The sequence below is a fragment of the Nothoprocta perdicaria genome, unplaced genomic scaffold (assembly GCF_003342845.1).
Source record: "Nothoprocta perdicaria isolate Ctin4 unplaced genomic scaffold, notPer1 scaffold_14, whole genome shotgun sequence".
Lineage (NCBI taxonomy): Eukaryota > Metazoa > Chordata > Aves > Tinamiformes > Tinamidae > Nothoprocta > Nothoprocta perdicaria.
In genome coordinates this window covers 5708199-5731565 of record NW_020454538.1, presented here as the reverse complement: position 1 = coordinate 5731565, position 23367 = coordinate 5708199, and the positions used below count along the sequence as shown (strand labels likewise).

The window sequence follows — 23367 nt, the reverse complement described above, 5'->3', positions numbered from 1 at the left end:
CTATAGGCACAACCCTTTGTTACCAGCAAATCCTGATGTATTCACTCAGTGAGCATTCCTATTGATTTGTTTCATCGTTTCAGAATTGATTTTATTCAAAACAAACAGAAGTTTACAGCAATGGTTGTGACACGAGCTTGTGGTAACAGCAAGTGCAGAGAGCTTTTAAGTGTGAGATTGTTTTGCTATGAATTGAAGTCAGCAGAGAAAAATGCTCTCTGCCAGAATCTGTTCATTTTCTCACTGCAGGATCTAAGTCTCAGAGCTCGTACTGACTGATTACTGTCAAGGACAAAGCACAGAATTCTGTACCAGACTCTCTACAACTGAATAAAAATCCATTTTGCTATTTTGGGTGCCTGCAGCAAAAAAAAAWAAAACATAAAAATGTTTGATGCAATGTAATTTTATTATTTCAGGAGCAAATGGAGGATTTGCTGTTTGTAGTGCTGGATCATAAAACTTGCTTGTGATATCTTTTGAAGGCTGTATGATTTATGCCTTTTTATTAGCTCTTAAATGAGGGTAATTATATAACAGACACAATTACTGCATGGCAGAAGAAGTAGAAAATATTTAAGAAATAAAGAAAAATATTTTGAGTCCTTCCTAACCCTTTCATATATAAGTATAGCATTTTTTATATATAAAATTCTGGTACCTTTTGCAAACTGTGAGCCATAATACCTCAAATGCTTCCATCTATAATTGATGAAAATTGTTTGCATTGATGAATGACCATATAGTAGTATCTGGCTTCAGTCCGTATCTCATCTGTTTTTAAGATATGTGATAGAATTACCTGTTAAGATTTTGTGAGATGACAWTTTTTTTTCAGTTGCATCCTTTTTTAGGCAGTATTATCTTCAAGAAATACTTAGTACTAATCAGTCCTTTGAAAAATCAGTTTTCAAAATTCACAGGTGCTCCTTGTGAACTGTTCTCCCACCCAAATTCACTAATCAGATGATAATAATAATAAAAAAAAMCCACCTTTTCTGTGTTTGTAAGGACTAGTAATAAAACGTTGGATTCCCCTGGAGTACTTTCTTACAAATATAATCCCTTTAAAGTCAGTACAGTGAGTGTATATAAGTCTACAATCTAGTCTATAGGGACTGAATCTGTGGAACTGAAGTGTCCTTTATCAGATACAAACCTGTATCTATAATGCACAAAGAAGGCTCAACAATATTATGTGCCTGTATATTAATAATTAATTTGTTGAAAAAAATGCTATATGCAATAAAAATTTTAGGAGATAATTTCAGCAGAATGGCCCTATATAAATTCAAGCACCACATGCAAATATAAGAATGAATTATTTTCATATAGAAATTAGAGAAATGTGTAACGTGTTGAAGTTTTAATGCTATCTATAATTTTTATGTACCATTCAAAAAGCTGAGGAGGCAGAAGACCTTTGATTGTGCTTTCCTTTCTCCCAGATATAAGCTGATAGATATTCTCTGCAGAAAAAAAAAAAAAAAATTTCCCTTTTTTTATTCCCTGAGTCAGAGAAAGGTTTATTAATCTAGTTTTATTACTGCACTGATTGGGGCTACCAGCCTTCCAGTTGGCATTGGGGCGCAGCCTGCAGAAGGCTTTGTGAACATGCCTTGAATTATTGTCTTTCTCTCTCTGCCAGCCATTACTTATTCTCAGGTAGATAGCTGAAAATATGAAAGATGAAAATAACCGACCTGCAGATAAGGCTTAAAAAGGGGGATTGAATTGATTGAGAGGTTAGAATTCATATGTGCAAACATTTTGTGGATTTGCGAAGAGAGGAATTATTCAGGATTTAGGATAAAATGCATGAAGAAATAGTTCAAAGTCCCATTTTCTAATTGTGGATTTCAGTGTAGTTGTTAGTACAGCCTCCACGGAGAATGGAAAAATCTGGCTGATGATTGCTGAGTGCTGAGGCCCCTCAAGTGTTACATATATGTGAGTATATGTATATAGGCACATACATCTACTGCACTCCCTGTCCAGGTTAGGTCTGAAAGTGAGATTTGTGCTTGTCATAAGAACTTCAGGCTTAATTTACATTAATTTTTGTCATTCRGAATTGCAAGATAAAAGATTGTGTGATGACATCAGGGCTTCATCTATTACCTTTTCTACAAGTCTCTTGGGGCTCTCGGAACAGCTGTGAGGCAGCTGTTTGATCTATYATTTTTTGAAAACTTCAATTCCCAGAGCTTAAAAATAGTGTCCTGCAAAAGAATTAAATGTCAGGAAATTAGTTTGAGGGAGAAGAAGGATCCAAAAAGAGCGATCCTGCACAAGATGCATTTCATACAGCCAGACACACAGCCTCACATACAAAAACCAAAGTGTAATCTAATCAGGTGGCAGGCTGCTGGTGATGTGGAGACAGAAGCATTCAGAGGATGTGGGATTTGGGCTGATTACTATATGACTAACAAAAAAATTATATTGTCTCCTTGCTGTGAAAGAAATGCACATTAAAATGGAAAGATTAAAATTGCATAATTTACCGCAGTTCTAATTAAAACTAAAATTGCAGGGTCAGGTTGCATAATCAGAGCCTGTCATGACTGTCTAGTTAGTCATTAGATGACTGTGAACATTGCTACATTGTTTCAGATGGCCCATAAACCAAAACGCTTAATGACTGGGAAGACTGTTGCCTTCTGTTGTTATCTACAGTAAAATTGCAAGCATTTATCATTTTTTTTCTGTCTTCCACTTCCCACACTGCACATATACCCCCACTTTATCTAATGGTCTGTTGCCACATTGCCTTGAGTTCTTCTCGTGAATGTGTGCTTTGAAAACTGTGCTTCTAGAACCCATGGAGCCTGGGACTTGTAAGCAAGAGGCTTTAGACAAAAAAGCCAAGCACGGAAAGTCTGGGAAATGCAGGGATTTGATCCTTTGTAGCCAGACTGAACTATTCAGATAAGAGGYATTTTACCCTGTAAACTTACATTTTTTAAAGATCAATTGTAGTCCTACAGTAGCCTCTCTAATTGTGAAGTAATGAGCTAGGGCAATTTTAGATTTTATTTTGTGTTGTATTTTCTAGTAGTGTTGCGTGGCAGTAACGGGTAGCAAGGGGTAACCTCCCAGCTGCCAAATCTCACTGGCTGTAAAGAAAGAGGCTGTGCAGATAACAAAAATGGGTATCAGGCAAGCCTAGAATAACTTTCCTTTTCTTTGCTCTTACTGAATAAATGAATCAGGTCTCATACGTCATGCTAACAATATGTTACTACACTCACTAGTATGATTCAGTTGTTTCACCATCCGGGTAAAATGGACCAGAGCTGCTGCTTTTGACTAGAGTGGTGTAAAGCAGCTGGAAAATATTTTTTGAGAAATTTGTCCCATCTTTTAGTACAGATCYAGGACCTGCATATATTTTTTTTCTAGACCATACCATCTTTCCTAAATTTGATTCAATAAAAGAACACTTCTTCCTTTCCTTTTGAAACAATATTTGTATTTGTTGCGGGTTTCAAATTGCCATGCAAAGAGATTTCTTCCTCTCTTGAGAGAAAACCTCCGCAGTGTGAGGGCCTGGGCATTCATACAGAGAAGACAAATAGCACTATCTCCTATAAGGAAAGTGGAGTAAATGAGAATTATATTTTAGCCACGTCAAAGCTGCTGTATATTCATTATGCTACTAACAGAAGATATAAAATCATCCTTTTCTTATTCCTTTTCTTCTAAACAACAACAAGATTTTAAGATTAGTCAAACTAGAGCAGATTGCTGGTTTTGTTGCTTAGGTATTTTACTCAGCAGTGCATGAAAACCTTTATATTTTAATTTGCATGCAGACTACTGCCTGTGTCCTTAAAGTTGTATATGTTGTTTTCAGAAATCTCCATGGATCTACATCAACCAAATTCATACGATTTTGTATGTGCTTTTTTTTTCCCTGGTACTATCAAGTGCCACTTCTGGTAAATGAACCCCCTCCTGGGTCATTTCCACAATCTGGAGCAGAACTGTGTTATCTTTCTGCCTCATTGACTTACCGTCTCATTCTCAGTCTCTGAAGAAAGCCTATCTTTTTTTTTCTCTTCCTTGCTTTATACTAGTTTTATGTTCCATAAGGGCAAGTTTAGTCCCAATCCATGCCATTTAGTTATAAAAAACAGGCTCTAATTTAATGATCCGTAATATTTCATAAAAACTTCCTCTCAAATCAAAGTAATAGCATGTAGAAAAAAATTCTAAAATGCAAGAGGCAAGTAAATCATAAGTGCCTTAAAGCACAAAGAAGTCATTCATCTGAACATTAATCCAAACACCACAGTAAAATACTCTATTTAATGGATTATTATTGTTGTTGGGTTTATTTAAGCTCTAACTGTATGCTGTGTTCTTCCATATTCTTTTCCATGTGAATATGTTCCTGTTTTTTCTATACTAAACAAAACCTTAATCAAGCCTCTGGAAAATGAATGAAGCTACATAAAGGCCAATGAATTTTGGCTCCACAAAGCTGGAACGGAAAAACGAATAAATGAGAGAGCTTAAATGAGTAGGAACGACTATCTCATCCCCCTCCTGCTGTTTAAAGGCAGACAGTTTCTGGTATGATCTGATTAGAGTTTGTAAATATGAGAGGGGAAAAATTGCTCTGGAGCATCTTCTAGAAAGATGCAGGACCTGGAGAAGTGTCAGGAGTCCATGTGTGACATTCATTAGTAGTTCAGTGCAGACTTGAGTCTCCTGTTCATATATTTATGGTTCTGAAAACAGGCGTCACTATATTTTTTTCCTCATGATTGAAATAAAACGCTACAGAGAAAATAAAATGAACTTAAAACTGAGCATGGAGTGCTCAGCAGAGGCAGTTGTCTCCAGTGTGGATGCAAAGCATTTTGAAGCTTGAAAATAAACCCCAAATAAACTGTGTTGTGTATTTTTTTTCTCTGTTCTTATAAATATGCTTTCAATTTACATATGGCTGATAGAAAATTCCTGAGCCAAATTCCATGTCCTGTTATTTTTGCACAGTAGCCTTTTATGTAGACCCAAGGATTTCAGCTTTTCCTACTTCAAGCAGTTATATTGTCCTTAATATAAATTACTTCCTTAAAAAGAGCAAAGCACATGAGATACACATTTTTTTTCAGTATAATTAGAGGTAACAACTTCCTTCCTCTGTGCTACAGCAGTGTGGAGCAACTGGAAAACTGCCAGAATCAGGTCTATCATTAGTAAAGATCCAGGATCCACATCCCATTTCATCCCACTGTGTGGTTGTCCCTTACAAACAGGACATCTGGCACATGTTAAAAATGCCTCTTGAAAACACTTAGACTCTCATTTTTTTGAGTATGGTTGATTTCTTTTTTTCATGTAAAACAGTCAATGAGAAATACATAGAGATCTCTGTGATATATAAAAGGTCAAATGCCTGTGAGCCTTCTTAAGACCTGTAATATTCTCCCTCGTTTCCAAAAGCAAAGAGAAATATTGAAGAGTCATTGAGTACCTCAATTTATACCTCCCAGAAACTGCCCTCCTGTACTTAGCAGGATTGTGCTTATGACTTTTAGGTGAGTCAGAACCAACACTCTGTGACCTTTCTGCTTTCACATAAAGAAATGCCCTAAAGAACAATACATTTAATGGTTACTTGTGAATTCCTGAGATTTCTTCCTTCAGATACCCCTAGTATATTTCATAGTGTCTGTTGTGATCATGATGATCTCTTAACTAGTAAGTTAGAGACGTAACTATGAAGCCTGAGGATTTCAACTGAAGGACACATCTTGTGGCCTGATTTCAGACAAGTCCTTCAATGTGACTTGTCTGTCTGTCTGGGAAAGTGCCAGCAGACAACAGTTGACAGAACTACTTAACATTGACTTACCTCTAAAAGTATGATGTGTCACATTGCATTAAAACTATTTTGATAGTGTCACTGATGCTTCTGAAGTCTGTCAGAATACAGGTTTGAGAAGATCCCTTAATTCTGTTAGGAGCATATGTGCAAACTCCACAGCTGTGGAAAAGTGACAAAGATGGTCCTCTGGGGTTTGTTTCCCTTAGACATTAGGAGAAGATGTTCTAAAAGAGTGAGGGAATTGACAGGCTTGATGTAGGCCTGATAGAGGKTGATGTTTTCCACATGACCAGTTTTATAAGCAGACACATTATAAACTCTTTGAAGTTTATTGGCCCTAGAGAAAAAAATATCAAAATTAATTATCTATCTAACGTATTTGTTAATGAGCAATGTCCTTCCTCTTGGTTAATGTGGCAGTTTTTTCCCTTAATGGGAAAATCCCTTAATGGGAGCAGAGTGATTCAGAGTTTGGCTTTGTGTGTATGTTCGGGTTGGAAGAGCCCTTGGACCTGTCAGAGCAGCCATAATAGCCAAGTTCTGTGTGCCATCACAACCTCCTTCTTTCACTGTCCTTTGCTTGTAGTTAGTGCCTGTAGTTTGTTTATTAGTGGTTCACATATTTACTGGAGAGTCTTAGTGTCAGGTTTTCTTTTTGATGTCTGTAAATAATGGGATGAAATAGCTGATTTTTCCATATATATGATTTGCTATATCTGTATGTATATTCATACCTATATATGAACATGTATATGCGTGCAAGAAAATTGCTGTTTATAAAAGCAATCCACCTCATAGATAGCTCAAGTTGAAGGGAGAGGATGCTCTGTTGTCATGTTTCATTGTTTGGCAATTTCTATTTATTGTAATCTGGTGATGCAATGAAAGGTGCTGTTCAAAATGGTTTAGCATACGAGCTTCTCATCTCAAACTAAAATGCTGCCACTTGGTATAGAACCTTTTCTTCTGAAATAATGTTTAAACACGGGTCATCTCAGAAAAAAAACAGAGAAAAAGAGCAACTCATGTGGTTATCTTCTCATTGTAGCAAAAGGAGCTCAGTAGAAACACTGCAGTTCAACCCTATTTTCCTTTTTTTCTTATTGTCTGTCCACTRCTATGATCTGCTCATCTCAATGAGTTGAGTAGAAACGTTGACAGCCATGATCAGCTGTCACACAGATCAGGCTGTCAAGGCACTTTTGGCAGTGTGGGAATGGAGCTCTCAGCCTGCCACTCCCTATGTCATTGTGTGCCCAAGCAGATCTCAGATGAATGCAGCTGCAGTAGCGGGTCTGGCTCTCCATGAATGCAAATCTGGTATTCTATTGGAAGTTGGAAATCCCTGTTTGATCTCCTTGAATATATGAAGCAAAACTTAACATAGTTAAGAAAATTTAGTCTACTGCGGTTCCCAGTGGACCTTAGGGCAAGCTTTATTCTGTCTTCTTTTAATGCTGCCTGCCTTTCTCTACTGAACATGCRCTGCAGAGACTCATCTTCTTATGAGTTTCTGTCCATCTTCCCATTCCCTACCCCTTATTTCTGGGTCATGGGTTCTTCTGGGTATTTCTGGGATCTGGATTCTGGTCTCTTTCCATTCCTTGCATGCTGGATTTCTCCTGATTCTTTCTCCTGATGAAGAGAACGAAGGCCATTCTGTTCACCTTCGGTGGTGGTCTAGCTCTTCAGAGAGATGCACTTAGTGGGTTGTGAACACTGCATGATATTTGTTAAGGCACTTGGAGCCAGACATGCCTGTGAGGCTTTTTTATTGTTTTACCTCTTAAAAATAGCTTTGCTGTGTTTCTAGTAATGTTTTAGTGTTGTCCATTGTCAATCTTAGTCAATAAATTAGTTATTAGGTTAGTAACTCTGTTTTTATAATGCAGTTGCAAAAGAATAAGAAGTTGATAACTTTTAGTTGTGAATACAAAGTTAAGGGAGGATGTAATTGGCTCTGTTCTCTGATTCTGGTTTTACTTTGTTCTGTTGGAGCCCTCCTCTAATTCCAGCCTGTGTCTGATGAGGAATTCCATCACAGATTTTCTTCCTTGTCCAATTTAGGAAACTCCCAGGCAGAAATGTCTATGCCCAGATGCACAACGAAAAGGAGCAGGAGATGACAAGCCCTGTCAATCATAGTGAGGACACTCAGAACATCATCCAGGGTGAGGAGTTTATTGATGATGATCTGGATTCCCAAACACTAGGTAACGCAAGAGGTAAATTCAATTTAAGTTTATAAATTGCTGTCAGTGACTGATTTTTCAATGCTGTTGATTTTCATTCTAGTTTCCTTTTTTTTTTTTTTTCCCCCACCCCCATTTTCTACTCAGATTCAGGAAGAAGGAAATACCACTAACAAAGGACTATCTCGATTTTCTTCTTTTTGCTCGTAATTCAGCATAATGTATTGATGATATGACATATAGAAGTGTTATACATGACATGATATGCCATGTAGAGCAGAAGATAGATTTAATCTTGGGAGATGTACCAAGACAATTTAAGAATAGAAGTGCATTCGATATAAAATAAAATATAATTGCTAACATACAAATTACCTCAAGAATACTTCAAATTTGTGAAAAATGAAGTTTAGGTGAGAAGGAGTGTTTGTAGGGTTGATACTACCATGGTTTCAGATGGATTGTATCCATATTCAGATCTGTTGTTTTATTATCCATACTATCCCAGTGGAATATAAAGTGGCATAATTAGAAACATTGAATTTTACCTAGGTACAAAGTATAATGAATCTCCCCTATTTTAGCTGGTAGTTCATCTGTATTCATGGGGTGGTCCCAAGCAACCCATGAGGGAAGCTTTCTGTGACTGTCTCTTACTGCAAATGATGTCTGTATCAGATAGAAGTGTGTAACAGGCCACCCTAATGCTATCTTYCATGTAGCATAGAGTGCTGATCTATAAAGTTCATTTGCTATAAAATTTATTCCTCAGACGGCTTTCAGGTCACAGTCTGAGAAGTGTGGCACAATGTAAAAGGTTCTCCAGTTCCATTTCTACAGATTTTGTGAAAAAGAAACACATAACTCAAAGTCTCTGGGATTTGTAACAGTAGCTGTAATGGTATAACAGGCAACTATGACGTCTTCATGAACCCCTTGGACAAGATCTGTTTTACTTAGAGCAGAGGTAGTCTCAAGCAGTAGAGAAATCTGTCCCTGAAGAAATATCTTTATCTTGTGTTTCTTCTTTTAACTGTCTTTTGCTGTAGATGTCCTTATTTTCATTTGCTGATCCATGTGTCCCTTCAGAGTCCTTGGAGATASTAGCTTTCAGTAAAAGTGAAGATTCCAGCCTTCAGCTTTACTTCAAACTTTGTGTATATCTACTTTCTTTGACAAAGTTTGTGTAAAATTATCATTGTGTTTTCATTAAGATTCTGCAAAAGGACTTTGATTGTACTCCTAATTCTATTTGGGTTAATTCCAAAGCCTCTCCTGTAGAAACAAAGCTATGTTGAAATTATTTGATTAAGTCACCTCCAGGGTCTTTAGAGCAGAATACTGAATTCAGAAAAGGTTCAGGCAGATGTACCTATTAAAGTGGAACATTCTACAGCCCCTAGAAATGTACAAAAGCRTAACTTCTTTCAGAGGTAGAAAATCATGGCCAATTTATATGAAGCAGTTTGGAACAGTGGAATGAAGAAATGCCACCTTGAGTTGTAACAATCAAAAATAGCCTCCTTATTTGCTCACTGTTGACGACATGGGCTTGATGCTGCACTCGTTACTGGGAGAAAACTTTTCTTGCCTCTGCATAAAACATTGTTAGGACTAAAGAGTGCAAGATCATGATGTTTTGATAGCAGCTGTAGATTGTTAGCAAATGCAGATCTCAAGGTGATCTGTGCTCCTGCCGGGTTGTCGACACCAGCAGCACTCCCCGTGGAGCATGAAGAGTTCATTTCTGTGGGTCATGATCATCTGTATTCATCAGCTACTGTTCTGCTTTTAGACAAAAGACTTCAATTAAGACATAAAATTATACTTTCTCTGTATTCTGTTTTGTTACTTGCAATACTTTCCACTAGCTCCAGTACCAACTGGAGCTCAGTCAGTATCAACTGCTGAGAAAATATTCTTGTATATAATACTCTTCTATTTTATGTGGCAGGAGTAAGAATTATATTATAATCCCTGCTTTGTATTGAATTCTGTTTTACAACATTATTTACAGAGGGTTCTTATGCTAGGGAGATTCCTGCTAATTCTGATGAGCTCTTTCCCTCCCTACTTGGGAGATCACTGTAACAGCCTCCACTCCATGCACAGCAGGGGTTTGCAGGCCTAGGTTTCTGCTTGTTCTTTCTCTCTCATAACTTTTGAATTTCCACAGTACAGTATTTCCAGACTCACCCATCCACTTTTTTTGTTTTCTATATATTTTATGTTGCCTACTTTATCGCAACCCCCACGTTGGGACTCCTCAACACCATTACCTTGCAGTGACTCCTTCTGGGAGAAGTGGCAACTTGAACAGCTACAGAGTTCCCCTATTGCTGATGCCGGTCAGTGTCCAGTCCCAGGTCAGTGGCATGTTGAATGGAAGCCTCAGGTTCCATTCTCCTCCCTCACCTGCACCCCTCAAGACAACTACACCTTTGTAAGCCACAAAGAGAACCAACTTGTGCTGTCACAGGGATAGAAACCCTAGGACTTCACCACAAATTCACCATCATGAGCAAAAGCTTTAAGCAAACGTATGCTGTAGGTACACAAGGAGCTGTTGCGCCAACCTTCACCTGATCTGTTCTTTGCTAGAAACATTCTCTTTATGTGACTGACTTGTCCCTGAACTAAAAGGGGGATTTATTGTGAAGCTCCCAAAACATACTAATAACAGCTTTTGTTTTTATATTTTCATAGGCAATCACTCAGGCGTGGTTTTGAGCATCAACTCCAGAGAGATGCACAGTTACCTGGTTAGCTGATATTTACAGCTGAACACAAAAACCGAAAGACACTTCTCTGTATCATTTTATTTTTCTCTGATATCACTAAAATTTCAAATACGGCTGTAAATGCTGGTGGAGAGGAGGTTCCTTAACAGTCCTGTGGAAAAAAAAGCATCCATCATCAGTTACCGGGGAGAAGGATAATAAATTTTGTGTTCCTCTATGGTCTGGAAACTTGTTACAATTCAAACTCCAAGTAAGGTAGCAAATTTGTAGCCCTAGGCACATTCAATGCCACATTCTTTATTTTTCTCTGTATGTGTTCTAGTTTCTTTGTGTTTATTTTTAGAACTAACTGACTGTAACTTTTTAATTATATTTTTAATTGCGGTAATCAGTGGAAGGCTGGGACTCCTCAGCTTGAGAAATTGATTTGTAAACAAGTGACTAGACCAGAACAGATGGCTGGTTGAACACTATGATATTTTTTTCAGAAGTCTATAATTCAGAAATGGTTGTGTACCAAGAGAGGTCTTAGCAAGGAGACGAATGTTCTCCTAGTGAATTCAAGCTCTTAACTTAAAAATGTGTGAGACAATCTAATGAATTTAGGCTTAGGCCCTTCTRTGGACTAAAGGGATCAAAATGCTAGTTAGGATACTCTAAAATTATAGGATAATGTTCTAGTAAGTGAAGCAAGTTCTGACAAACCATTAGCACCCTTGTCTCTCCCAAATCCCACCCCGTGGAAGATAAAACACCAGCTTGATGCTTTTCCAGACCAGGTGCCTTCGCTTGCAGACAGTCATTTCGGTTGTGTTCCTCTCCTAACCAAGCACCTCTAGAACGAWCTGCTGCCAGATCAGTTATCACGTAACAAACTGTTCTGACAGCCTGTCTGTTTTTAAATTTCTGAGAGTGTAAATACCTCCTTTAAGTAGCTTTCTTTGTATGGTTATTTTTTTAAAACTTCCTATTCTTAGGGCAGGTATGTCAGAGTTCTTCTCCATACGGGACAGTGTAGCGCACCAGAATTCCCTCGCTCCTGGGATTTCCCCTTGGTATTGTGTTGGAATTCCTTCCCTGCAGTCAGGGCTGGGAAAACTCTTACCTGACCTTTGCCACTTGGATGTGTTGGAAATCCAGAGGGTCTGGAGGAGGATGGACCGAGGTGCAGGGTATTTCCTTGCTCTCACCACAGGGTGTCACTCAGGCCCCACCAGGCACCAGCCCCTATTTCTGCAGGAAGGGCAGTGGGCATGTGAGTCAGCTCAGAGTTTCCTTATCCCAGCCTCTGCATCCCTACGGAATGGAAATCCAGTGAATCCACACCTTGCTGGTCATTTATATGTGATTTTTTTTTTTTTTTTTGGTAAAAGATAGATTGTGGTGTGATGAATTTAACCATTTGGCATCCATGTTCTCACAACTGCCTCGAATTAGGACACTTTCATAAGAAACCCATAAAATCTCTTCACCTTTTGCCTTCAATAGAGACTAAATGGCTCTTTGCTATGTGAATGTTGTACTAATGCTGGTAGCAAATTACAGCACCAGCTTTCTTAAGGCGGATATTGATTGCTAACTACATCCTTGTGAATAAACCACGCAAATAGGCAATGCTGGTAAGACAGAACTATCTTAAAATTATCCTATGCTTTGGAGTCACTCTTCCATATTGCTGTGGATATCCTGGGATGTATTTCCATCAAATGCAACAACCTTGGACATCATAATTCAATGTGATAATTCAGTGTAGTACTGCAGACTCGCACAAACAACACAGGATCTATATGTAAAGCACAAGAAATTCTAGTGATGAGACTAAATATATGGAACTGGGTGGAAAAGTTAAGGATTCTGACAAGCGCTTGGAAAATACTCAGGAAAAATATTTAAAGAAATCTCTCTGAAATTCCCACCTGTATAGATCTAGACTGTCAAGCAAACAAGACTTGCAGAGAAGCAGTGTTCTAGCTGAGTGCTGTGTGCAGGCTCCATGTAAATGTGTCTGCGTGTGGGTTTCATGAAGACAAATGCCAAGGCCGATACAAAATGCACTGTGGAGCTCTCAGGACTGTGGTGTCGGAGGCCTGCCCTTCCTCCCAGCTCTTTACCTATTTCTCTCTTTTTTTTCTGGAAATGACCTGGATCGGAGAATAAAGTAGTGCTACAAGCAGCTTACTCTTTCCTGAGAAGTAAATTTGAAGTGGGTTATTTATATAGGGCAGTTAAGCAGTGAATTAGCCTTATGGAGAAGGAATGGGATGGAAATTCTAGCTCGGGGTCTCTCTCTCCTTGATTAAGTGATTGGCTAAGGACTSTATAGGAACGAGTCACACACACTGATTCGTGTTTTAACAACTGCCTTTATACGTCTTAGTGCAATTTGTGTCTCTGGTGACAGGAGTCCTTTGGAATACAGTAGAATATTTAACTGCTAGGTACTCTAATTAACACATAGCACACACTTAGTGCCTATAACATATTTCTCTGATAATTAACGTAATTCATGCAGCGCTCCTTTGGGGTTGGTTTGTCATATCTTAAAAACACAGTGTTTTCTAAAGAGAAGTCACTGTTACTGTATCTATATTAATAATGTTTGCAGATAATAAAGGAAACCTTTGATTCTGTGGTGAGGATAACTTTAAAATGAATTATTTTGAAACCAAGAAAATGCCCTTCCCTTTTAATGTCACGTAGTTTATCTGTAAATAAAAATTCTCACTAGTGCCAAGTTTTGAATCTCTTGAATTACATCTGTGGCATCTTTGTATTTTTAAACAGCATATATACGTGCTCTTCTTTACATATATCCAAACCCCTGATGTATGCATATACAGAAACTGAGAGTTGTTGATATGCACAGTCACTAGGCACATGTGCATGCAGATACACACTCACTATTTAGACATAGGCAGTTAAATTTGCTAATGAGGAAGGGTGGTTTGGTGGCTAGGAAACAACATCCAGGTGATCTGGGTTCTATCCCCAGACTTCAGGCAAGTTATTTAACCCACATGTGCCTCCATTTCCTTCCTGTAAGATGAGGCTGATAATTGCTTATCTCGCAGTGGTARTGTGAGGCTAAATTAACCATTGTTCATTCAGTATTCAGTAGAATAATGTGAGAACAAATGATCAATAATCTTGCTTTATTTTACTTGTTGTTATTGCTGTTATTTAAGGCAATCTAGGGAAACCAGCTGCAGTTATATGTAAATATWAAAAATACATAATCCAAAAGGTACGTAACTGTTAAATCACAWTTTTCTCTTGAAAACTCTTATTGGGATGCAATGTTATGGGATGACATTGCTATATTAGTTGTATTTTTGCTAATTTGTATTAAATGTATCATTTTTCCACAGCATTTTGGGGTTAATAAGACTTGTAATAATGGGTACAATGATTTAGCAACTACATTGATACCTGTCAGCACTGATACTGAACTATACTAAAATTGCTAACAGCAAAACTTGCACTGTGTTGGCCTCATTTATAGCTTGTAGCTTAAACTGTTACACATTCACAAATTTAAAAACACGCTTCACTTTTCAGAACACTCCAAGAAATACTGATGTGAGGCATTTAATGTAACCACCACGATTTACAGCTATTGCCTTTGGTTTCCCTCTCTGCATAAAAGAAAGGAAGAGATTCTTGCTCTAAATGCCTTCATTTTAGCTGCGAAACTTTCCATACAGATAATGAGCTCAGAAATACTCAGGAAACATAAAGGGAAATCCTACATACAATGTAAATTAATTTCTCAAAAAAAAAAAAAAAAAAAAAAAAAAGCATCTTTGTACCCTGCAAATGAGGGTGTTAGGCTGTGGAGAAATAAGAAGTTCCAGCTCGAGGTGAAATCTTGTTATATCTCCATTTCCCTTTCAATTTTTTTGTATTATTTTAGGATAGTCTCGTTGAATTATATGACTTTTGCTGAGTTTTCGGCTTTCAGTGACTAGTGTGAAATGGAGGAGATTGTTTCTTCACATGAAGTGGATGATTTGGCGAATTACTGTCCTGTGGACAGGCAAATCAATGGTCTGCCTTTGCTAGTTCATCGTACAGAGCAGATTTCATCTGATACCCCAAGGACTGATAGCTGCCTTCTTAGCTCCAGTGAGAAATGCCTTTAATGGGGATACTCWCCTACTGCATGATATCTCTTAAACAGAGGCTAGCAGAATGGATTTCCTTTGGCTTCCATTCTTGTTGAATTACCTGCTATTGTGATACAGCTTTGATGATGAACCAATGGTTCTGATGTGCTTTTGAATCTTTAGCAATTTTTAAAGCYCAGCACAGTGCAAGTAAGTTGGTGGTAATTTCAGTCACAACACTCACAACACTTTGTTCACAACATTTTATAATTATTTTTAAAAGAGTTTTTTATGGAAAACTCATAGTTTAATTTATTTGCAGAATCACTAGCAGTTGCAGTTGCTATCTCTTGGTTAATACTGCTCTGTTGTTGCCATCTTCACAAATATGTGAGAGGTTTACGTGAAGATAAGCAAACATTAGTCTCATCATCCTAGCTGTTCAGCGGAAAGAAAATTGTAAGCATTTACTATTTTAAATATGGATTTTTGAGATGCAAGGTTTTGTTGAATCTTCCAGTCCCTCAAAGAATAAGTTGCTTCCTGGCTCATTTTCTGTCTTCTAGTCTTCTACAACTGTCTTGGAGACTGGCATGCAGCCTGATCCTACTAGTCTGTGGAATTCTTTCTAAAATCTTCCTTTAGAACAGCATTTAAGTGCCTAGAAATAACTGCAGRATCTACTCAGAGAGAATTCATCATACTATGTTTTCGTGTTCTTTATTTCCATTCAGTATTTTTAGCATTCTCAGTGCTATTTAAAGTATTTATTCCTGGCCTGGATATGTATATAATGTTTTTTTCACTCATTTTCAGACTAAAATCATTAAAGTAACAAATGTTGAAAGAACTTAGACCTACATTAGCTTTAGTGCTTAAAAGCCTGGTCCTTGTAGTCTCTGGGAAATGTCACTCAGTTTTTTTAATCTTTCTTCCTAAGTTAGTTATAGTTAGTTATTTTACCTTGTCTGATTCACCTCTATAGCATTTCTTTTAATTCTTTTTTGTTACCTTATGTTGGCCRGAATACAGAATGGCTTTTGAATTTCTGTATGTGCTAGAACAAACCATATCCCAGATTCAAACAAGAAWGAACTAAGTTTTTGTATTTCCTTTCTTTTTAAATCTTTTGTTATAGGGCACAGRGAATAGTTTCATCAGGGAAATTAAGATCTGTAATTTGCATCAATGGTACCTTCAGAATGGTGAGAAGACTAAAGAATGTATTTCTCACATAAATGCTATTTTTTCCCCTGTAACTGATACACCAAGTAAGTTAATGTCATGCTATTTAATGCGCAAGATCTTATTTCTCCAAGTCTTTAGTTCCTGCCTTTTCTCTTCTRTTAAATAGAGTAACAAATTGCTCAAAATCTGAATTGTGAGGCCATGTAGATCTGAAAGAAGGGGTTTTCTTACATTAGGCTTGCCAGGGCTACAAGTTTCAGCCAGTTTATGTGCTGGTAACTGTGACAATTTTCAAGAAGAGATGATCTAAGACATGAAATACAGGAAGACTTAGATGTGTTCTGACAGGCAGTAATACAATGTGCYGTGTAGACAGTGCTAGACCCTGAATATGCTGGGCAAAACAAATTCCTTATTAAGGATCTCTTATACTTTGCATCCAAATATTCTTTATATATATCTTTTCAAGCACATGCTCTTAATCTCATGCTCTTTCTCTCTTCTAAATTGATTTCCTTCTTAAGGGTGACATTATTAGCCTGAAAACAAAGTGGAAACTTGCTTTTACACAAGTAATTTTATTTAAAATTATTTTCTTACAACACTTTAAAGCATGACCTACACTTGAACTTATATTGATCATATTTGATTTTTGAGTTTCTGTGCAATTTGCATCTGTACTCTATAAGTTTGTTGCAGTACAGTGCAATGCAAAGCCTTGCCAAGCAGCACTGATGCATACAGCAGTAAATGGCACTACTTAGATAATATGCCTTTTCTGTGTTTATTCTTAGGTGTACAGTGAGGATTTTAGTCACCAGTAGGTCCAGGAATTCAAAATAACTTTTTGAGCATGACTTGTATTTTATTTGGTCCTAATTTCAGTCAGCTTTTGAGTCTTATGTGGAGCAGTTAGCACTGTTTGCTCTTGCAGATCGAAATGCAAGAACTGGCTTTCCTGTTTAAAAAAACACAAAGCATTAATTCACAACCTATGTTTATTTGGTTAAAAGTTTAGGAATTAAATCTTTTGAAAACAGTGAAAGAGATGCTTTTTTAATGAAAATTTCTTCATATAGGAAAACAGCATGTATTTTTTAGACAATCTGGTTATGGGTTATAAATAGGAAGGTCTATGCAGAAGGCGAAATGTGCACCCCAAGCATGAGGCAATCTGCAAGCTATACAAGCAGGTCTTTGCTAATATGCCATTAATATAACCCACATTAACAAAAGGGTATTTAAATAGTTAGGATTACAAATTATTACCGCATAGATAAGAATATGCCTAACTTACCAGCTCCATTTGTTGCTTACCTTCCTCTGTCTGGTTGTGACACTGGACTCTTCAGGGAAATGATGTGCACTGTGCAGTGCTTGGGACTTCTGGTTAAGTAGTAAGTAGAACTTCATAGAAAGAAAATTTCCATTTTCCTTCCTGTTGTGTTTTGTTTTGCTGTTTGTTGCTTTGCTTCCCACATTTTGGTGACAGTTTTCTCCAGTGCGCTTTGGCTCTTTCTTTTTGTTTAGCTCTATATTCGATTTTGATGTTTCTTTCACATTTTCAGTCCTTTTAATCCTTCATTTTTGATTTTTGGCTCTCACTTTCTCTAAGTCTTCCTGGAACTCTTCCCTTTTGCCTTACTAGCACTTCTATCTACTTTTCTCCAAAGAGAAATATATTTCCCATCTGAAACTTGGAGGAGTGTTGTACTCCTTCTAAAAATGGTAGACCTATAGCTAACATTTTCCTCTCTCATGTATTTGACTGACAGACAGCTCTAMCCAAATGCTCCTTCTGTTTCATTTCATGTCATGGGGATGAGATTTCGGTGTTTGCATAAGTTTCTTAAAGCACAGCAAGGACTGGCTGACTTGGACTCTTCTTCAAACCAACAGATCCAGAATCTGGATCCCTGCAAGGCTGGGCAGGGACACCTTGCTGGACAGTTGACCTGAGTATCTATTTCTGTGTGGGTTGCTGAGGACCAGGCTAGAACATAGACTTTTAGATAAAAKTGGTACAACCTGAAACTAAGGAATACTTGTGATAGAGGGTCCRTTGCTGAGGAGAGACCCTGGTCCAATCATCCTTCCTCTTTGGAGCAGTTGAATGAGAGGTTTGTGGGACAATTCTGTATTTGACCTTTCCTAGAGGCCAAGATAAATGGTTGTCTTTCAAAGTCCATAAAATACAGAGTTAACCAGAGCTGTTGAAGGAGGGTGAAGAGGGTGAGGCTAGATATTTGTAAGAGTAGAACCTGTTTGAAGGGGTTTTTTATGTGAGAGATGCAGGRGCAGGAGGGAGAGGAGCAGACAAGGCTAAACAAAAAAAGGGATAAAAAGGGGAAAAGACAGTGCTGTCAGCGTGTATGAYCTTGCCACGAGTTGTTAATCTCATGTTTTCACAAGGTTCTGGACAGTGGAATTTGCTTAAATATRTGATATTTTTAATGACAAATAATTATTCATTTTGATTATGGCAAAGAGGAAATTAAAACCGTGAGCCTAAGTCGCAGAAGCACCAGGAACAGGGCAGTGTTGAGTTACCTGCAACTTCCAGTTCCCGTTTGGATGGGCTTGGTTGACAGCATCATGACACTTGTGGTTGTCAGAAAGGTGCCAGAGTTGTGGCCTTCAGAGGCGTTAGCTGGAATGTGGGAAGGTGAATTGCCCCGGAACCATCTTCTGGGATCACTGTAGGCCAGGTAGTCATTTGCTAGTGGAGCTGCTAGTGGTTATTTTGTGGGGTCCGTGTCTTTATTTATGATGTGTTGGAATTGTCCTGTAACTTTGCAATTTTTGGAAAGGATAAGTGGTTTTGCAGAGTAGTGATAGTATCCCTGAGAGTAAATGCTAGCCACCGGAGTTTACCAAACAGCTGAATTTTAATTTTTGAAATTTTGGAAATAGAGAGTTCTTCCAATTTCTCCTACACAACAAACATTTGAGTGCAGCTCCTTTTTTTATTATTATTATTTTTTATTYGGCAGGTTATGATTTATTATCTCCTGGGTGAATCTCAGGAGCTGCACTTGCTGCAGGGCAGCAGACTCTGCGAGGAAAAATTAATCAAATGGAGAATTATACCTGAATTCTCTCTTCTTGCTCCTTCTCAGTTGTTTTTCTCTGGTTTTACCCTGGCCTGCCAGCAAGTTGGGCTAGTAGCAAAAGGGAATTCACTCATTTTTATCTTCTTTTATGTAACTGAGAAAAATAAAAATAAAATTGTAAAGAAATAGCAGAGTAGTTGAGGTAGAGAACTTGATGAACTGGCAGGGCTCTTTGGAAAGCTTCCAGTGTTTGTGCTTTATCTTACCACTTCTTTCTATAATTGTCATCAGCTACCGCGATCTCCCTTTCCATTATCCATAGTATTCCATAGCCATACATGTTTCTTTGCAAAAAAAGGAGGTGGGACAAGAGAATGCTGCAAATGCCTGTGCTGCAAGTGTGGTTTTAAAAGACATCAGTGATCGCCATTCCTTGTATAAATAAATGTATGGGTAGTATCACTATTTGTATTAATGAAGCTGGACTAGGAAAATGGATGCAGCATGGATTAAGTACTGGAGAAAGATTTGGAGAGATCTGGAATGGAACAATTTTCCATTCTAAAAGAAACGGATGAATGCCATTGTATTTACATGACATTTCAGGCTATTTTAACACATATGGGTCCAAAATTTTTCATTTATATAGATATTTATAGATAGATAAAGATTTTTCTGGTTTTAGCTATGTAAATTAAGAAGAAAAAWATTGGCAATTAGATCAAGCCAAAATCGGTCTTTCAGACTAGTTACAGCTACTGCTCTTGGTAAGAGTATGAAAGCCAATAAAATAAGAACGAGACATAACAACTTGTGAAGATTCCCAGAGCATTTTTCACTACTCCACTGTTAACGTGGAACACTATTTATTTATCATTCTAGGCCAAATTCCACCTTAAGTTATGATTGTGCAACTCGTCTGTCTCATCCACTGTCAATCTGGCATTAGGTATGGGCTAAAATCAGACTTTTTCTCGATGTGTCTATATTCACACATGTAATTGGCTGATTTTGACCCGTAATTCTTCCTTGTATTGTTAGCACGAGARTACTTTGTACAGATGTAAGAGAATTGCAACCAGAATTTCTTTARAACAACCACTTTTTCTTTGTGACCAGCAGATGCTTAACACTGTGTCTGTAACTGGATTTCTGACAAGGGGCCATTGTAACCTACAGAAAGGCTCTTAGTGCTCATCGATATATACTGTAGTACATACCTTTAAGTATGCGAATACATACCTTTAAGTACATGGGTACGCCGGCCTTTCCCTTCACCTTTGCACATTTTCCTACTTGTGAAAACAGAACATGCCCTTTCCTAGTTTCGTTTCAAGAGACCTTGACTTTGTCCAGGCTTCTCTGAACGCAGCATCAGGACTCAAGGGAGGAATTAAATTAATCCATAATTGGTGCATTGTCATAAATGGGGAAGAGTGGTATTTGTATATTTTTTTGTAAATATGTAACATTTAATGGCAGTTTTGTAGTGACGTGCTGTTTTTGAGAAAAGAATCAAATATATGTTTGAATATGCTTAATGTAACGATTAACTGTGATTCAATTGCACAATTAATAGCTTAATTAAAAGTCTTGTGCAATATGTAGTGCACACACATAACCAAGTTATCTGTTAGTGACCCACGACCAAGTTTTTGGCAACTTTTAATGATGCTGATAAACTGTGCAATATAGTTTATCACAGTCTTTTTCAGCTTCCAAACATGTAGCAGGCAAACTACTGTATACGTACCTGTGTACTCCACTGCATCCAAAGGTATGCATTTGTCTTGAGAACCTGCACTACAGGTTTTTCTTTAATAAAATTTGGTTCTAAACTATTTGTCGCTCTGTTTTTTGTTTGTTTCTGCTTGCTTTGGTTTATTTTATATTTCTTTTTCTTGTGAAATAGCTTGCAGGATTTGTGGAAGGGAATGGGGTTTAACTAGTCCCCAGAGCTTTGCTATGTTTTTATCACCAATCACTAACAGCAAACTTAGCAACATTAGCAATTCTGGAATCAAAGGCTGCAGGAAGCCTTACTCCTTCCTGTGCTTTTTCCTTTTTTCCTTAGGAATGGAGTTGAGCTGCAGCATAACTGGCCTGAGGGTGACACTCTGTGGTGAGGTTGAGGCCCTGCAGTTGCAATGAAAGAAAAATAAGTTTTTAATGTTCTTTTAAAGCTCAGCTGAATTGAAGGCTTGCCATTTCTGTCCAGCTAAAGAATTAAATAACTCAAAAGATTTTAGTTTTTGTATGCCTGTTAGAAGGAGCCATAAGCAGAATGAAAATTCGTGTGTTGTTTTGTCCTTCCGGTGCCGTTACTCCTGCTTTTCCATTTTCGCTGGCTTTTGTGTACACTGCTTGCTCCTTATTTATTTTTCCTGTAACTGTTTTGTCTTTCCTTTGTTCTACTCGTTTCCTGATGAGTTGCAGGTACTTTATGGGATGTGCAGCTTTGCAAAACCCAAGGCTCTGCAGATCAGAACCCGTCCTTAACGTGTTGGCTGCTGGGCCAGGGCTCTGCTTCTGAGCTTTCCTTTGATAGTTTTGGTGGCTTCCTAAGCTCAGAATACTCTCTGCATCCCTGAAATTTAGCAATTCTGCCTGGCTCAAAGTTTTGAGGTAAGTTGCTGCTGACTTAATGTGGAATTAACTGTTAGTTTTGAGATCTATGAGTTACAGAGGGGAACTTGCTGCTGAGCAGAGCATCCTTCCCCATCAAAACCCAGGCCACTAGAATAAAACCTCGACAGATCTTTTCATTGCCAAACACCCACCACAGGGAAGAACAGAGGTATGGCACAGAATTGTGGCTGTGTATGTTTAATTTGAAGTCTTATAAAAGCTCAAATTGGAATAGAGCAACACATTATCTGTACTAACATTCTAAATCAGCCATAGAAGTTTTATACACTGTAATGAGGTTTTAATGGGACAAAGAAAGGATCAGTTTTTCATAGAGTGGGCTTGTTTAGGGGATCAGAAGATAGGCAATGGGAAGAAGTACCTGAAATGTAAGTTTAAACATAGACTGGATGCTCTGCCCTAGTTCAGAGCTTTCCCAACAGCACCGCTGAAAGACCTGGTTGCTAAAGGAACCTGGCAGAAGCCCTACCCAAATCCCATGCCAAAATGTAGGACTGGGCTCACGGTGAAGTTGAGGCTTTCCTGACTTGTGCAACTCAGCTTGAAAACGTTCAGATGATTGTTGCTTCAGTTTCTCTAATTTGGTATTGTGGCTSGCTGAGACTTTAAACTGCAATTTATCACTAAGAAAGCAGCCTGTTGAATCCCAAGTGACTTCATTTCAGCTTCTAAACTCAGCAGTCTATGATAAAAAGAGTAAAAACAAAACCAAAAGAAWCCATAGTCTCCCTTTTAATGATGTTCCAACAGATCTTTCAGGGAAAAGCTCCCAAGTTGGAAGCGCAGGAGGGAGAAGATGCAGAGAGGCTGTCCCATAAAGGAGACACCTCGTCAGACTTGCTCGCGTTTAACCTAATGGACTCTCTACTTCAGAAACCAGTTTCCATGGAAAAAGAATAAGATAATCAGTTTCAGTTTTCTTCGCTTCTATTTTCTTTGCTGGCCTCCTCAAACCATATTAATTACTATGTTGTTTCAAAGCCTAACCAGTTTCAACATCATCATAATTTATGTCTCTATAATAAAACTTCTGCGTCCCAAACATCAGCCAATATTTTTTCCTGTTTTCCATTACGACAATGCTTTCTTTCCTTTTTTTTTTTTTCCCCCCCTTCATTTCTTCTGATTTATGTCTTAAAAGACATAAATTCTTTCCTTATTAATCCAGCTGCTGTGGTGAAAATGTTACTGTACTTTGACCAACATGGTTTTCAAAAGCTGAAGTAAAATGCTAAAAAAAGCTGCTTAGTACATTTTAATTACATTTTAATGTGATAAAAGGAATAAAAATACGTTCTCACCATTACAGCATCTTGCCACAGGCTAATCTTTAAAAAAAAAAAAAAAGAAAAAAAGGGCAGTTCATTATTAAAAAGAAAGGAAAAAAAGAAAAAATAACTTTTAAAGTTGTCATTCCAAGAAATAATCCAGTGACAGAAATTACCAGTCTATTTACAAATTAATAAATCAGGAATGAAGCTTTTTGCTTCTTAAATTCAACTCAGGACCTCATAGCTATAATTCTACTGAGTAAAGCAAAATCTAATTGAGAAATTACTTCCTTGTCATCGTTATAGATTACTGAAGAAGTAATCC

General features: G+C 37.7%; 1 protein-coding gene across 1 annotated transcript in view; it reads left to right on the top strand.

Moving 5' to 3' along the window:
• Window positions 1-11040, top strand: part of SORCS2 (sortilin related VPS10 domain containing receptor 2) — a 383600-nt gene extending 372560 nt beyond the window's left edge. Inside the window, exons 26-28 of the mRNA XM_026034091.1 lie at window positions 7910-8067; window positions 10321-10400; window positions 10741-11040. Coding sequence (XP_025889876.1) covers window positions 7910-8067; window positions 10321-10400; window positions 10741-10764 — 262 coding nt within the window. The 3' untranslated portion in view covers window positions 10765-11040. The remainder of the gene's footprint in view (window positions 1-7909; window positions 8068-10320; window positions 10401-10740) is intronic.
• Window positions 11041-23367: the final 12327 nt, after the last annotated feature.